This window comes from Carcharodon carcharias, chromosome 16 (assembly GCF_017639515.1).
Source record: "Carcharodon carcharias isolate sCarCar2 chromosome 16, sCarCar2.pri, whole genome shotgun sequence".
Classification (NCBI taxonomy): Eukaryota; Metazoa; Chordata; class Chondrichthyes; order Lamniformes; family Lamnidae; genus Carcharodon; species Carcharodon carcharias.
Genome location: NC_054482.1, coordinates 89,551,690 through 89,569,914, shown reverse-complemented (window position 1 = coordinate 89,569,914; position 18,225 = coordinate 89,551,690). Strand labels below are relative to the sequence as shown.

At 41.2% G+C, this 18,225-nt stretch overlaps 1 protein-coding gene across 2 annotated transcripts in view; it reads left to right on the top strand.

Annotated features, from left to right (window-relative positions):
- Positions 1 to 6,701: 6,701 nt before the first annotated feature.
- The window catches only part of pif1 (PIF1 5'-to-3' DNA helicase homolog (S. cerevisiae)), a 35,055-nt gene continuing 23,531 nt past the window's right edge, over positions 6,702 to 18,225 (top strand). For both annotated transcript variants that reach the window (XM_041208488.1, XM_041208489.1), the window contains exons 1-6: positions 6,702 to 7,024; positions 11,445 to 12,202; positions 14,171 to 14,300; positions 15,131 to 15,256; positions 15,803 to 15,956; positions 17,859 to 17,973. In XM_041208488.1, coding sequence (XP_041064422.1) covers positions 11,636 to 12,202; positions 14,171 to 14,300; positions 15,131 to 15,256; positions 15,803 to 15,956; positions 17,859 to 17,973 — 1,092 coding nt within the window. In that variant the 5' untranslated portion in view covers positions 6,702 to 7,024; positions 11,445 to 11,635. The remainder of the gene's footprint in view (positions 7,025 to 11,444; positions 12,203 to 14,170; positions 14,301 to 15,130; positions 15,257 to 15,802; positions 15,957 to 17,858; positions 17,974 to 18,225) is intronic.

The following is an 18,225-nucleotide window of genomic DNA, read 5'->3' as shown; positions in this document are numbered from 1 at the left end:
AACAAATAGAACAATTCCATTCTAATATGCAGCAGTATTAACTTAGCTTGTAATATCCTTCACCAATTACAAGATGACCATGTTGAGACAAACATTTCAATATCGGCAGTCTTTCATTGAATCTACCAGCTGATGACGTTACCATTGTTCATGCTGCCTTCACAAAGTAAACTTGTTCAAATCTTCTAGCCAATCACATTCAGTCCTGGGGAGATCAATGAGTTAGTAAATGCAGCTCCAGTTCCTTTACTTGAACTGACTGTGCAGCCTCCTGCCTCAAACTTACCCAGTTCATGAACCTATTGTGATGTTTGATCTCACTGTGATCCTCATTATGAGGCTTGCTCTGTGATGTCACAATTTGACTCATTCAGTTAGAGGGGCCAAACCTTGATGAAATTGTGTTTGATAAAACCCTTAGTTGGAGCAGAATCAAATTCTTGCTGGGATATATGTGTTGTTGGAGCCAAGACCTTTCAGATGAAAAGCTCTATTCTGCAGTGCAGATCGCAAGGGCTAAATGTCTACTTGGGACTTCAGAGTATGTCTAGCAATTTTTGCCCAACCTCTAAAATATCTCGAACAATGTCAATGATGTTAAGTAGCTGAAGGTAGTTACAGGACAATGCATGAGCACCAACTTCACACACTGGCTGTGCTGGTCAATCAGGGACCCTAGGGAGGGATTAGCTATCAGAGACCAGGCTCCAGGCACCCAACTACCTATAAGGAATGACATGGAAGATTTACTTGTTACAACAAATACAACTATTCCATCCTACTGTGCAGCAGCTTTAACTGAGTTTGTAATGTCCTTCACCAATTACAAGATAACCATGTTGAGACAAACCTTTCAATATCTATAACCTTCCTTTGGATCGACCGCTGATGATGTTACCATTGCTCACACTCCCTTCACAAAGTAAACTTATTCAGATCTTCTCGCTGGTTGCATTCAGCAGAGAGGTCAGCTAGTTAGCTTGTCTGTGCAGCTCTATTTCCTTCACTTAAGCTGACTGTGCAACCTGCTGCCTCAAACCTACCCAGTTTGCAAACCTATTATGATGTTTGATCTCATTGTGATGTGCATTGTGAGGGTGAGACTTGCTCTGTGATGTCATAGTTTGACTGCTCAGTTAAGGGTGCCTTGATCGTGATGAAATTGTGTTTGACAAACTGTCTTGGGCTTCATTTAGGGTACTGTCTATAGCAACATTTAGAGGTAATTATGAAGACGAAGGCTGTTTGCTGAAACGTCATTTATTCATCCAGAAATACTACAGCACCCAAACCCTCACTCCTACATTTTATTGTTTCTCAGTACAAACCTCCACCATCTGTTGGAAACAAAAACAAAAACAGGATTACCTGGAAAAACTCAGCAGGTCTGGCAGCATCGGCGGAGAAGAAAAGAGTTGACGTTTCGAGTCCTCGTGACCCTTCGACAGAACATCCATCTGTTGGATATTTTTTTGAGTGATTATAGACAAATACACTGTCTAGTAACCATGCTAGTCTGTTTAAGTTTCACACAAGAAAGCCAAACTTTCACTTACATAAGAACATAAGAAATAGGAACAGAAGTAGACCATTTGGCTCGTTGAGCCTACTCCGCCATTCAATAAGATCCTGGCTGATCTGCTTGCGTTTCAAATTCCACATTCCCATCTACCCCCGGTAACCTTTGATTCCCTTGCTTAACAAGAATCTATCTACCTCTGCCTTAAAGATATTCAGTGACCCCGCCTCCACTGTCTTCTGAGGCAGAGAATTCCAAAGTCGCGCAACCCTTCTAGAGAAAAAAATTCTCATCTCTGTCCTAAAAGGGGGACCCCTAATTTTAAAACAGTGCCCCTTAGTTCTGGACTCACCCACTAGAGGAAACATCCTTTCAATGTCCACCTTGTCAAGGCTATTCAGGATCTTGTATACTTTAACCAAATCACACTTCACTCTTCTAAACTCCAGTGGAAACAAGCCCAGTCTGACCAACCTTTCCTCATATGACAACCCACACATGAGCAGAACTACTGGTTTATAAGAATTAAATGAATGTAATGAAAAGTTTTGTCTAAAATAGACAAGGTGCTGTTAATCTCCATAATTGGGACCATTTGCTTACGAATAATGAAAGCTGCATTCTATTTTAAGATACAATTTCAAAATTATCAAAAGTTTGAGGATCATGAAAGTTCTTACTTCATGGAGAAGCGTCAATGCCAATTTCTGGGGAAACACAGGCTGGCATGCCTCTCCTGCCATGCACTATGCCATGCTGCATTGCTACATATACCGTACCCTACCAAGTTCTTGTATCATTATACTAACCGTCTCAATAAATTCTTCCTAACCTGAAGAAATGGATAGATTATTTTGCAGGTAAACAGGAAATCATCAGCACAAAGTTCCCTTTCTTCAGTGTGAACTTTTCTCTCTCTTTCGCAAACTGTATTTTCTACTTTTAGCCTCTTTGGTTGTTTCTTCATTTGCCGATCCTAAAATTTTTCCAGTACAAACAACTGTGGAATAAATCAAAAAGATCAGTTTTATTCTGTGCAAAGTTTGCTCTTGGTTCAACTGCAGATGCTGAAAGAGCTGCAAGATATTACATTAAACTGACTTGAATGATTACTATAGTAGTCACATTATGAGCATGGAACACCTCTTCCTTGTTGAAAAATGCTTCAAGTATTCCAAATAGTAATACAACTTATGAATTGAATTTACCTTATACAATTCAAAATACAATATAATGATTTTTTAAAAATCCTAACAATACAAAATTATCGCAAACCAATTATCCTGTTTTAAAAATCAGGAATACCAATTATGAACTGGATTTTTATGTTCTGATCAATTAACCAAATTTACATTTTTCTATACAATTTGTGAAGTTTCACTTTAAATTATTTAATCAATATGTTCCTTTCATTTATAACCAGCATTTTAATTAAGGTTGAGTGTAGCTGAAGACATAAAGATCTGAAAGCAGTGGCAAAAGACAAAAAGAGCTGAAATTTTTTGGGACAACGGATCATTTAATTGTAGCACTTTTTATGATCTGTAATGAAATGTAAAAGTTTCTAGGCCACTTCAAATAGGTGGAATTATTCAACTTCAAATGCGTAGAAACGTTAGCTTTCCCTTTGTTTACCTTCTACTACCATCAAGACTGTGGTCAATATACTTGCATAAAATCACCAAAGTGACCTCAGTGTTTCAGAATTCAATGCAGTTAGTGTATGTAATACAGGATGAAATCTATACTAATGACAGAACATGACATTGCTGGATTATGTACATGCAAAGGACTACAGCAGTGCTTCACATACTATTTTCCAATACGAACCCATTTTAACATACCACCACCTTCTCAAGGGCAATAAGGGCTAGGCAACAAAGTGTGGCCTTACCAGGGATTCCCGCATTCCATGAATTAATACATGAATAAAAAACTTGAAAATTAACCCATCGCCAGCAAAAACAAAACAGCAAAAAAGCAGCATAGTAACATTTGGTATGCTACTAGTAAAGTATTATTGGTTGACATAAAATAATACATCATATAAATAAGTTTCTAACTCAGATCTGGATTTCTCCACCTTGCCGAGACTTGGCTCCTGGTTGCTGCCAATGCCTATCAATGGGTGGCTGCAGTTCTTCCTCGGCCAGTGCCACTTGGATCCACAGTGTCGGTGAAGGGTGAGCTGCCTCCACAGGGGGCTAGAGGCAGTGCAAAATGGTGACTGCTACCGAGGGCGGGTTGTGGCTGAGACCAAGGTAGCTGGAGTCTCCCTTCCTCCCAAGGCCAGAGTGTGGAGCCAAGCGGCAGGCTGTGGTTAGATCAGGGCCGAGTCGCTCCATCAGCAATGGGGCCTTGGATGGCAGCAGATGATGGCAGAAGAGAGAGAGGCTGAGTGATGGCTCCCCCGGTCAGGCGGAGATTAGAATTCCACAATCCAAAAGTCAGAATTCTGCCAAACGGCAGAAATTTCTCATCCATGTTCTATGTTAATGGCACTACGCAAATGCACGTTTTGTAGTAGACCGGATTCCTAGATCTGCAAACTCTGCTTCTCAGCTACCACATTGAACACTAGGGAACATTCCATTCACAGCATACACGTTTGAAGTGCAAACCATAGCAATACTGTTGTTCTAAGCTTATCATAATTGTCAGATTATGATCAGTTGATAGCACTCTCACCTCTGAGTCAGAAAGGTTGAATTCAGATTCCGCTGTAGAGACAGGAGCACATAAAGCTCAAGCTGACACTCCAATACAGTACTGAGTGAATGCTGCACTGTTTGAAGGTGTTATCTTTCAGATAATACCTTAAAAAGTCCTCAACTGCCCTCTCAGGTGGATGTAAAAGACCGCATGACACTATTTCAAAGAAAGACATGGAGTTATTCCTGGTGCCCTGGTCAATTTGTATCCCTTAATCAACATAAAAAACAAAAGCAGAAAATGCTGGAAAATCTCAGCAGGTCTGACAGTATCTGTAGAGAGAGAAACAGTTGACAGCACCTGTGGAGAGAGAAGCAGAATTGACATTTCTAGTCTGTATGACCCTTCTTCAGAGCTACAAAGAAGTAGAAATGTGATGAAACGTATATTGTTTAAGGTGGGTGGAGCAGGTGAAGCTGGATAGATGGACAGTGATAGGTAGGAGCAAAGGGGAGATTGACAAAAATGTCATGAACAAAAAGACAAAAGGACTGTTAATGGTAGTGGTAAGGACCAAAAAGTGTGCTGGTAGTGGTATTAAGATAAGAAAGCAGAATGTGATAATAGCAGGACAAGGATAAGCACTCTGAAAAGAACAACATGAAGAAGTAACAGATGGCCTTGTGGGGGTGGGGTGATAGAGGGGGGGAAGGGATCAAAAATGGGATAAGGGGGGATAAAAAAGAGCGGATAAAACAATTAATAAATGAATGAAAATAAAAATAAATAAAACTAAGTGGATGAAAAATGAATTTTGGAAAACAAGATTTTTAAAAAGGGGTGTATATAGAGGACAGAGTTCATGGTCTGAAGTTGTTGAATTCAATGGTAAATCCAAAAGGCTGTAAAGTGCCTAATCTGAAGATGAGATGCAGGCACCTCCACAGATGCTGTCAACTATGTTTCTCTCTCCAGAGAGCTGAGCTTTTCCAGCATTTTCTGTTTTTGTTTCAGGTTTCCAGCATCTGCAGTATTTTGCTTTTGTAAAAAAAAAACTGGTCATTATCACATTGCTTTTTCTGGGAACTTGTTGCATTTCCTCAGTGTCTACACTTAAGAAATACTTCAACAGACATTCATGACTGCACAATATAAATGTAAATGAAAGCAAAATACAGCGGATGCTGGAAATCCAAAACAAAAACAAAAATTGCTGGAAAAACTCAGAAGGTCTGACAGCATCTGTGGGGAGAAAGAGTTAACTTTTCGAGTACAGATGACTCTTCTTCACATCTGGACTCGAAACGTTAACAATATAAGTGTAACTCCTTTAACAACATCCCTGGCCAATGGCGGGGCAATGTCATCTCGTGATTAATTGTAAAAAACAAAAAAACTGCGGACGCTGGAAATCCAAAACAAAAACAGAATTACCTGGAAAAACTCAGCTGGTCTGGCAGCATCGGCGGAGAAGAAAAGAGTTGACGTTTCGAGTCCTCATGACCCTTCGACAGAACTTGAGTCCAAGAAAGGGTGAAATATAAGCTGGTTTAAGGTGTGCGTGTGTGTGTGTGTGGGGGGGCGGGGGTGGAGGGGTTTGGGTGCGGGGAGAGAGAGAGAAGTGGAGGGGGTTGGTGTGGTTGTAGGGACAAACAAGCAGTGATAGAAGCAGATCATCAAAAGATGTCAAAAACAACAGAACAAAAGAACACATAGGTATTAAAGTTGGTGATATTATCTGAACGAATGTGCTAATTAAGAATGGATGGTAGGGCACACAAGGTATAGCTCTAGTGGGGGTGGGGGGAGCATAAAAGATTTTAAAATATTTAAAAATAATGGAAATAGGTGGGAAAAGACAAATCTATATAATTTATTGGAAAAATCAAAAGGAAGGGGGAAACAGAAAGGGGGTGGGAATGGAGGAGGGAGCTCAAGACCTAAAGTTGTTGAATTCAATATTCAGTCGAGAAGGCTGTAAAGTGCCTAGTCGGAAGAGTAGCTATATCGCAAACTTTAGTGGTTTAACGGCTTTCAAATGGAGTCTTTAAAAACTTAAATGCAACCGCTCTTTAACCCCTGTACTACACACAAACTTTCTCAATGACAATAGCTGCTATTTATTCAGCACCTTTCCTTGTCGGAACAAAACGTCCCAAGGCGCTTCACAAAAGCATTATAAAACTTTGGAAGAGCTCTGATCTCCCCTCTTGCTTAAATAAAACTGTAGACTCTCGAAATCTGATATAACATAATTCACCTGAAAAAGATGTGAGCCTGCCTTTTTCCCCCAATAGTAACTACCCCAATGTGTATTGCCCCTGTCTGTCCCAAGCATGCGTATTTCACTCCTCGACCCGCAAATGTTGCCACCGAATGCCCCGCAATGATGTCACAAAGGAGCGTGCGTCCTCTGACCCCTACCGTCCCCGCGCACGGAAATGTGATTGGCTAAGAATTCAAAGCACCCTCCTTTGATTGGTGAAATTCGTGCCGGCAAATTTGAAAGTTGAAGCGGATGCGGAGAGGGACAGAACCTGAGAAATCCTGTGCTTGATTGTGGGAAAGCATCAGCTGCTGCTGTCCTGTACAGCCATACTTAAAGGCACATCAGTAAATTTACACAAGCGTGTGTATATGTGGAGGGAAGAAGTCCCAGTTTGAAGACTAATCCAACGAAGCATATCTACAGGCAGAGATTCTGATCAACCCGTGGATTGAGCCACGTCAATCAGAACTGCACAGGATTCAGAAACGTGAGACCGATTACATCTACAGTTGAATAGCGATGCCCAGTAACAGAAATCTTTTTGCAGAACCGATTCAGAATCTGTGATTGACCCAGATACCTGAGTAAGTACTGTAAAGGGTTCAGTGTGGTACAGGAATGTAAAGATAATTCTGTAGGTAAACTAGGGTGGAGTGAAGCCAATCCAGTAACTTTCTGATGGTAAAATTTGCAGTTATGCTGAATTAGTGTTTAGAGTCTGGAATGCACTGCCTCATAATGTGGTGGAAGTAGTTTCAACATTCAAAAGGGAATTAGACTGTTACCTGAAATGGGAGAAGGTGGGGGAATGGCACTAGATGAGTTGCTCATTTAGAGACCTGGTGCTGACACAATGGGCCAAATGGCAATCTCCTGTGCTGGACCAATTTTGTGATGTGTGAATCATTTACTGGTTTGTCCATTGCAATTGGATCCACCAGAGTTACTTATCCCAATCTCTCTTTTGGCACCATCATCCCTTTTGCTATTTAATCATTACTGCCTTATGTCTTCTCACAACCCTTCCCTGCCCCTGTACTTACTTAAAATCTACAATGTCTCTAACTTTTGCCAGCCTGACAAAAGGTTAATGACCTGAAACACTAACTTGATTCTGCCTGACCTTTTTTTTTATTCTATGATGGTATGTGGGCATCACTATTTGTTGACCATCCCTAATTGCCCTTGAATTGAGTGGCTTGCTCAGCCACTTCAGAGGGTAGTTAAGAGTGAAGCAGCTGTTGTGTAGGCCAGACCAGGTAAGGCGGATTTCTTTCCCTAAAGGGCATTGGTGAACCAAATGGGTTTTTATAACAATAAATGATTGTTGTCATGGTCATCATTATTGAGATTAGTATTATATCCCAGATTTATTAATTGAATTTAAATTTTACCAGCTGCTATCATTGGATTTGAACCCATGTGCCCAGAGCATTAGTCTGAGCCTCTATTACTAATCCATGATATTACCACTATGCCACCATCTTCCTTACTGTGTTTCTACCATTTTCTGTTTATATTCAAGTGTTACGTTCTTTTAGGAAAGAAAAAGCTAGTTCTGGATCTTGGCATTTGTCGCTAACAATGTGATACAGGTAGATATACAGGTAATTCTGTTTTTGTTTTGGATTTCTAGCATCCGCAGTTTTTTTGTTTTTATTAGATATATTTATTAATGGAAACATGTACACACAAATTTGAAAAATGTTTGATTAGTAGGAAAGCAGTGAATTCCATTTTAGAGCAAATGCTGGCTCTGTGAGGGTAACAAATTAAATTACTTCTGAAAAAAGCAGAATATGCTGGAAAGGCGTTGGTCAGCAATAAGTGGTGAGAACAAATAAAATTGAATTTTGGGTGCCAATCTTCTTCAGAACAGATGAAGATTGCACTTAAAATGTAAACTTGTCTGTTTGTCTTAATGGAATTCTGACTTTCTACTACTTTTGAAGTTTGTTTTTTGCAGTTTTTACTCTGGAAAGACAGACTCCAGAGTGCCAGTGACACTTCATTACATTTCACTGCCATTGACTACAATGAATGGAACTCCAGAAACTGAAAAGTACAGTCAGAATATTCACATTTTGTGGCACTCTCACCTAAGATCACAAGGTTCTGGGTTCAAGTCCCACTCCAGGGCTTGAGCACAAAAATCAAGGCTGACACTCTAGTGTAGTACTGAAGAAGGGTCTTTTGGATGAGGCAATACACTGAGGCATCATCCGCCTGCTCGAGTGTCATAGTCACAGAGTTAAGCAGCACAGAAACATGCCCTTCGGCCCATTGTGTTGTGCTGGCCAACAAACATCTATCTATTCTAATACCATTTTCCAGCACTTGGCCCGTAACCCTATATGCTATTATGTTTCAAGTGCTCATCTAAATACTTCTTAAATGTTGTGAGGGTTCCTGCCTCAACACCCCCTCAGGCAGTGTGTTCCAGACTCCAACCACCCTTTGGGTGAAAAAATGTTTCCTCAAATCGCCTCTAAACCTCCTGCCCCTTACCTTAAATCTGTGCCCCCTGTTTATTGACACCTCCATGAAGGGAAAATGCTTTTTCCTGTCTATGCCCCTCATAATTTTGTATATCTCTATCAGGTCCCCCCTCAGCCTCCTCTGCTCTAAGGAAAACAATCCTAGCCTATCCAGTCACTCTTCATAGCTGAAATGCTCCAGCCCAGACAACATCCTGGTGACTCTCCTCTGCACCCTCTGCAGGACTCCTCCCTTTCAATGCTAATTTGTTCAAGTATATCACAGTCTCCATCCCTGATTTCTACATCTATATCGTCCTTCTCCATAGTGAACACAGATAAAAAGTAATAATTTAAAACCTCACCTACGTCCTCCAGCTCTACGTACAAATTGCTACTTTGGTCCCTAATGGGACCTACTCTTTCCCTGGTTATCTTCTTGCCCTTAATATATTTATAAAATGCCTTGGGATTTTCCTTTATCTTGCCCGCCAGTGTTTTTTTCATGCCACCTCTTCGCTCTCCTAAATACTTTTTAAAGTACCTCCTCCCCCCACACTTTCTATACTCCTCTAGGACTTGCACTGTTTTTAGCCCTCTGTATTTGCCATAAGCCTCCTTTTTTTCCTTATCCAATCCTCCATGTCCCTTGACATCCAGGGTTCGCTGGACTTGTTGGTCCTACTCTTCACCTTTAGAGGAACATGTTGGCCCTGAACTCTCACTATTTCCTTTTTGAATGACTCTCTGGTCTGTTGTAGACTTTCCTACAAGCAGCTGTCCCCAGTCCACTTTGGCCGGATCCTGTCTTATCATAATGCAGTCGGCTTTCCCCCAGTTCAGGGTCTTTATTTCCGGCCCATCTTTCTCTTCTTTTTCCGTAACTACCTTAAATCTTACAGAGTTATGGTCACTATCTCTGAAATGCATCCCCACTGACACTTCTACCACTTGCCTAGCTTCATTCCCTAAGATTAGGTCCAGTACTGCCCCTTTTCTTGTAGGACTTTCTACATGCTGGCTCAAAAATCTCTCCTGGATGCACTTTAAGAATTCCGCCCCCTCTAAGCCTTTCACACTAAGACTATCCCAGTTAATATTGGGGAAGTTGAAATCCCCTACTATTTTTACACTTCTGAGATTTCCTACATATTTGCTCCTCTATCAACCCTGACTGTTTGGAGGCCTATAGTATGCTTCCAGCAGTGTGATTTTCCCCTTTTTTGTTTTTAACTTCTACTCATATGGTCTCATTTGAAGAACCTCCCAAGATACCATCCCTCCTTACTGCAGTAGTTGGCTCCTTGATCAATCGTGCAATGCCACAGCCTCTTTTACCCACCCCCACCCTCATCACACCTAAAGATTTTATACCTTCGAATATTGAGCTGCCAGTTCTGCCGTTCCCTCAACCATGTCTCTGTGATAGCAACAATATCATATTCCCATGTGTTCATCAATGCCCTCGATTCTTCTGCCATACTTGTAAGGCTCCTTGCGTTAAAATATATGCAATCCAGCCTTGCATTATTCCCTTGTGCCTTAACAGATCTATATTTGAACTGCCTTCCAGACTGACTTAGTTTCTCTTCTATATTTGGCTATGCATCACCCCCTACTGTACCTTCACTCTGTATCCTATCCCCATGCTGATTTAATTTAAACCCCCCACACAACAGCACTAGCAAACTTCTCCATAAGGATGTTGGTCCTGTTCTGGTTCAGGTGCAACCCGTCTGACTTGTACAGACCCACCTTTGCCAGAAACAGACCCAGTGATCCAGGAAACTAAAGACCTCCCTCCTGCATTATCTCTTCAGCCATGCATTCACCCTCTCTATCCTCCTATTCCTACACTCACTAGCACATGGCATGGGGAGTAATCTAGAGATTACAACCTTTGAGGTCCTGCTTTTTAATATGCTACCTAGCTCCTTAAATTCTTGTTGCAGGACTTCATCCCTCTTTCTACCAATGTCATCAGTACCATTGTGAACCACGACCTCTGATTGTTCACCCTCCCCCTTCCGAGTGCCCTGCAGCTGTTATGTGACATCCTTGACCTTGGTACCAGAGAGGCAACGCACCATCCTGGATTCACATCTACGGCTGCACCCCTCACTATTGAGTCCCCTACCACTATTACTCTTGCACTCTTACTGCGATGTAAAAGATCTCACTATATTATTTCTAAGAACAGGGGAATTGTCCCTGGTGTCCTGGCCAATATTTATGCTTCGCCAATATCACAGAAAACAGATTATGCAATTATTATCATATTTGCTGTTTGTGGGAATTTGCTGTGCACATATTGGCTACCAGGTTGCCTATATCACAACAGTGACGACACTTCAAAAATTACTTCATTAGCTCTAAAGCTCCAGTGATGGTGAAAGGTGCTTTTTATGCAAGTTTTTTTATAACCTTGAGGAATGGTTTTGAAACCACATCAAAAGTGAAGTTCTCTGTACAGAACAAAACCATCTATCTTTATGCTCCATTAAGTCTGGTTATTGTTTGCTTGCAGCACCTGTGCCACATGTCCAGTGGAATAGAAACCAGCCTGCAAGAATGATTGGTGTAACTTTACTATTTTCTCCATTATATGAAACTCAGTTAGAAATACTCAACCTGCCAACACCTGATACAATAATACAACTCTTAACTCGTATTATTTGAAATTTCTACCACAACACTTGTTTTCACTTGCAGAGCAAAATGTTCTCTGCCTCTTCAGGCGCTGAGGTTCATTGCAGCGTGACAATTGAATACCTCAACCCAGCTGGCCAGGCGACCAAGCGCAAAAGCATTCGCAATGCCATTATCACCCTTGGGCGCAATGAATTCCGCGACCTTATTCTTCGAGTGCACGATGGCAAGCTGTCCCAAAACTTCACCCTCCGTGAGATCCAACTTTTCACGCAGTTTCTTCGGGACGGGAAGAGCTCCATCAAACTGATCCCTGACAATATTCAGATCCTGGTTTCGAACTGTCCACCAGATAAACTGAAAGTACTCTTTAAGACACTTGCCATTAAATACGCTGCAGATAAGAAGATCAGCAAACCGGTCAGTGGCCGAACGCGGCTGCTCTCCACACTCCCACGGACATTTGATACAATCAGTCCTGTGCAGGCACAGGACGTGAAACAAGCTAACGAGCTTCAGTCGCAGGGGACTGTGCAGACACCAATTTCTACCAAAGGCCTGAGAAATCATGTAGGCATCCTAGGGCCAAGCAAGCAGATCAAACGACTACGGACCATCTCATCAGAAAACTGTCTGGTATGTAATCCTTTCCCAAGCTGGTTTATTTAATGTTGGTTTTAGTGCTACGTGGCATACCAGAATGCCTGCAGGAAAACAGAAAGCTGGTTGGCTTGCAGGATGATGTGGTATGACAGCTTTGATGTACTGTGTTATGGGCTGCTTGTGCCCATATTTTCCATGCCTGATGGACTGTCAAGAAAGGTGCCAAACAGGTAAGAGATGCTCCTTTCACTGAGAAAATTGTAGGGTAGTCTTCCCCCTCCTGCCTTGTATATCTGCCTTCCTGGATATTGTGAATAGGGTAGCATCGAGAAAGACAAATTGCATGCAAATCTCTCTCTCAATTCTCAACTAAGGGACTGCATGGAGATAGAGCAACAGCTTCATAAAGTTTCAATGTGGTATTTATCATATAATCATGTGACCAAATGGGAAGAAACCTGGAATAACATTTTTTTAAAGATCCATACTTAAGGCTACAAAACTTCTTCCTATCCCATCCATTTACCTTTGGATCCTGGGTTTGATTTCAGTTCAGAGTAGGGTGCTACTCTGTTAGCATTGAGCGTCTAGAGTGAAATGAGCTTGAACAGCTCTCAATTTCAACTGCACCTGAATTCTTCATATCTGTCCTTTTATTTGTCACTAAAATCCATGTATATGTGTTATGACACAGCATTTTGTAAAGGCTGAGTTATTTAAAATCCCAGAGGGAAACTTTAAACCTATATTTTCAATTGGTATGTTTTGAATTGCTGCTCTAAATTCAAGAATATGACCATCAGTTCTTGAGAGGTTTTTATATTAAACTAAATGAAACATGTATTAATTTACAATAAATTTTAAACACGTACATATGGCTACAAATTACCACTATCTTAACTTAAATTCCCAAATTAATCTCCACTAAGGCAACAATAACCAATAGACTTAAACAGAGCCAGGCAAAGCATTTTTCACCTTACGAATTCAAAATGAGGTTCATTTCAATTTGTTCTTTTGCAGACAGTGGTAGGCTTACAGGCTTAGATCTTACATGTCTCTGACCTGCACACACACAACTCCTCTGTTATACCCAACCTTTCCCTTTGAATGCAAGTTCTCATTGTATCACCAGGTCCTTTCACTCCACCTCCCCAAACAAATAAAACCCTTTTCATAGTACCAATTTTATCAATAATATAAACATATTGCTTGGTGTCTCCTAGCTAAGTGCAAGATTTCACACCCCCAGTCTTTGAATGGTTTATTCAACAAAATGCAAATGCACCTTTTACCTTACTGTTTACATCTCAAAACTGCTATAAATCAAAGCGCCCAGCCTAACTGACTTTAACCAATTAACACATACACACACACTCACAGACACAGACTAAACCTCTTTTTTTTAATTCAAATAACATTATATACATTAATATCTCTTCATGACAATGTGACACTCTTATTGTGAATATTACAAGTTGAAATCCTCTGCCCTTTTGGCACACTCTTACACTCATTCCTCTTGGGAAAACCTGGCTGACCACTACCGAAGTTGAAAAGCTGGGCAGCAGGGAGGCTTGCACCTCATTATTGTATTTAAAATGCCAGTGGAGTGGGTTGGTTGTCCACCTTCGCATCTCTGTTAAAGCCAGAAGTGGGTGGATTGGAGGTCGTTTGGGAATCTAATTTCTTTTGTTAACCCCATGTTTTATCTGTTAACGTTCCTCCCTAAGTTTTTTAAAGTTAGGGGAGGGGTGGGGTGGGGGGGTGTGGTGGGGTGGGTTGGGGGGGTTGGGTGGGGGTGGGGGGGTTGGGTGGGGGGTGGGGTGGTTAGGGTAGGGTGGGGTGTGGTGGTTGGTGGTGGGGTGGGAGGGATGGGTGGGGGGTTGGTTAGGGTAGGGTGGGGTGGGGGGGTAGGGGGTGGCGGGGGGGCATGGTTGGGAAGGTTTAGAAAATAAAAGGGAAAAGGCTTTTTGATGTTTGTTTATTGCCCTAATGCAGGTTACAGAGATGAAACCTGCCAAAAAGCCCACCTTGTCAATGCCAGTGGTAAGGAAGCTCACAAAGGAACAGTCGCACATCCTGAGCATGATCCTGAAAGGAAAGAATATCTTCTTCACCGGAAGTGCTGGTAATTCAGTGGCTATAGTTAGGCTAAAAGAGGTGGTTTGTAGAGACATTTCTTGTAGAAAAATACAGTGGTTTCTGACCCAAATTATAAATTATTTAGTATAGGGTGGCTCAAAGTATTATACAACGGCAAAGCAGAGTGTTTGCTTGGATATATGGCTGGTACAAGTAAGGGGCAAACAGAAGCTTATCATCATACAAGGCAGACCAGATTATCCTGAAAGTGACAGAAATCCAGCACACCAAGCCCTGCCGTCTTTGGTGGGGTCAGCAGGCTTTAAAGATTCCTGAGGAAATTTGGGATCCTTCCATTTCCTCTTTCCTTCCCACTTCTTACCCCTGCATTTTATACCAGCCCAGAGGTGCTTTATACTCTATTCATTTTGACAAATGCAGTCTGTATGGAATGGGAAGCTTGGTGGGTTTGCATGTTGTTATTCCACCTCTGTTATCTGGAATCCAGGCCAAACTTACTCTTGCCTAGTTAGCTCTTGAAGAATGGAAGTAAAATTAGCTGTAGGTAAATCAATGTTTTGTGGTTACGTGTTCACAAGGCAATTCTTTCCATGAGCTTTACCCAGAGGTAAATGGATAGGTGTTGCTCAGAGAAGGGCAAGGCTAGCATGAGGAGCAAAAATGTCATACAGGGTCATTTTCTTGAGATATGATCTAATGCTATTGTTAGGACAGAGGTGACAGATCTGTACCCTATTTCAAAGCTATAATGTTGATTATGAGATAAAATGTCGTCGTACTGACACTGATTTTTCTCATGATATCTACCAATCATACTTTCCTAACCACTCACTTTCTTTTCAACTTTAAATCAAGGAACTGGGAAATCTTTCTTGCTGAAGAGGATTGTGGGAGCATTGCCTCCAAAAAGTACCTATACCACAGCGAGTACTGGAGTGGCTGCCTGTCACATTGGAGGAACAACTCTCCATGCATTTGCAGGTTCGGTGTGTGCCACAGTACAACTCTAAATAATAAACTGCACAAGACTAGGAATGAGAGAAGGGTCATTAGATAGTATTTTTGCTACAGGACTGCCAAGAGGGTGTAAATCAAATTGCACTTCCCAAAAAAAAAAACACATGGCGGAGTTGGAAACTCTGCTTCTCAACAAAGTAATGTTCACTAATACCATGAATCTGATGATCAGCTGGTTTTGGACTCCAACATTTAGTTTTGTATTTTCAAGTGACCAGGCACTATATAAATAGGTCTTTCAACCTGCAGAGGTTCAAAACATAGACTGAGGCTATTCACCCCATCAAGTTTGTGCTAGAACATTCCAAAACACATACTGCTCTCTCGCCATTGCCTTCTATTTTTCTATACTTCTGATTCTTAACCATATTTTGAATGCTGCAAATGATCAAAACATTGCTATGAATGAACAAATGTCTTAAGAGTTAGATTTTACCTAGTGAAAGGACCGGAGTGAATGCTCCTCTCTCTAAAATGTGTTACAGATTTTGGATTTTTTTTTGTCATTAGGAATCGGCTCAGGAAAAGCTCCCTTGCAACAGTGTGTAGAGCTGGCTCAGAGATCTGGGATTCTAAGACAGTGGCAAAGCTGCAGACACCTTATCATAGATGAAATTTCCATGATAGAAGGAGAATTCTTTGACAAACTTGAAGCAGTGGCCAGGTATGTCATATGAGCTGCAAGACCACTGTAGCATAGTTATTTTTCTATCCCTCTCCTTTTTAATAGGAACATGTATTGTAATATTACTGCTGCACCCTGTCAGTGGCTGAGAGGACATGCTGTTCACAGTTGACTATTAAAAGTCCCCACCTTGTCGAATGTGGCCATGTTTCTTAGAAGGAAGCATCTGACCTGTGCAGATTGCTTTCAGATGAGCACAGCAGATCCATTTTGTAAGTCATTTGTACCTAGACCACTAATGTTCCAGATTGTGCTTTTTGCTGTTTTTATGGTACTCATCACAGCAAGGAACATGGCAAATGTGCAATTCCCTAAATGATGCTTTTCTGATAACCCTGTATTCTTGAACCTGTTAACCCCGTAGTGGTTTCTGAAAGTATAACACTGTCAACAAGCTGAGAATATTGTCCGTTTGCTTTCTGTTCATGTATAATGGGGATGATATTTGGCTAACGAGCATCATAAAATGGTCTAATTTGGTGACATCATTCAAAGGCATGTCATTAGCTTCCACTTGTACACTAACAATAATCAGCTCTACCTCACTATCACCTCTCAATCTCTTTACTGTCTCTGTACTGTTAGATTGCTTATCTTAGACGAGCCACAAATGGGAGCACTGAAACCATCTTCTGCCCCTGCCACAATGTCCATACTCTCTTCCCTGATTTAGCTTTCCTATTGATTGTCTCGTATTGAACTGAATAATTTGTAATCTTGGTGTTCTGTTCAACCTTGATTCAATCCTGTACATCCTACATTACAAAGGCTGCCTATTTCCACCTCTAATATTAGCCAATCTGTTGTTGAAACTCCAATTGATGCCTTTTGTCACCTCCGGTCTTGACTATTCAATTGCTCTTCTGGTTGGTTTCCCATCCTGCATACTTGATAAACTTCAGTTCATTCTGCTGCCTATATCCTGGCCTGCAGCAAGACAATCTCACCATCATTTTTGTCCTTGGTAATGTACATTGGCTCTCAGTCGTTCAGCACTTTCAATTTAAAATTTTCATCCCTTTTCTCCTCTTTGAACTCTGACTCTGACCTCTTGTGTACCCCTTCCTCCCTTCACTCTGCCACTGGTGGCTGTGCCTTCAGACACCCAGGCTCAAGCTCTGAAATTCCCTCCCTCTGCTTCCCCACATTCCTATTCACCTTTAATGCTGTTCTTAAAGCCTATCTTTTTCACCAAGTCTTTGATGACCCTGTCATAATATTTCTTTCCTTGGCTTACTGTCATTGTTTCCTGTAAAGCGTAATGGGATGCTTTTCTATGTTAAAGGCGCTATATAAATGCAGTTTGTTAATACAGTAAACAGAAATGGATGTGATTATAATGGGTTTTATAGAGTAGCGGCACTGAGGTTTTTAATGGTACTTGTTACCATATACCTCGTGTTTTAATCTGCTTATGGTGCTCTATCTCAGATGGAATTTGTTGGAGACTCCTTTCCTAAAAGCATTGTGGGTGTACCTACATCACATGACTGCAGTGGTTCAAGAAGGCAGCTCACCACCACTTTCTCAAGGGCAACTAGGGATGGATGCTGGCCCAGCCAGCGAAGCCCATGTCCCACGAGGGAATAATAAAAAAAAGTTTACTTGTGAACAACATCAATGCAGAACAGGGCATTCATATCGTGATTTTGACTTGAGAAATACTGGTCACCACTTTGTTGACTATTTTTATAGATACTTAATTACAACGTGATTGAATGAGGCTCTGAAAATCCCAAGTATTAGTATAATAAAATTTCCTTAAATTGATGTGAAAAGATGAAGGATGTTTTCATGCTTATGGATGGCTCTCCTATTCCTTTGTAGTCACTGGTCGCTGAGTGTCTTGAGCTGATTCAGTGTTCCATTTTATTACTGCAGGATCGTTCGGAAATGCAATGAGCCATTTGGTGGAATCCAGTTGATAGTTTGTGGAGATTTTCTACAGCTTCCTCCTGTGTCCCGAAGAAATGAAAAATACAAATTTTGCTTCCAGGTAACGAGTTAACTAATCCAAATCCTTTTCTTTATTAACGAAAAGGGTTTCTACGTTTTGCAAAAAAAAAAAAAAATTCCACCGCCTTGTTTCCTAAGCGATGCTCAGTACAATGAAACATGGTTGAGTTTGGAGCATCTTTAAGTGCCTGCTCCTGACACAAAATGGATGAAGGTGCAAGAACTGTGAATTGTTTTTTCTTGTACAGCCTGTGCCCACCAGATAACCAATTACAAATTGTCAACATGTAGT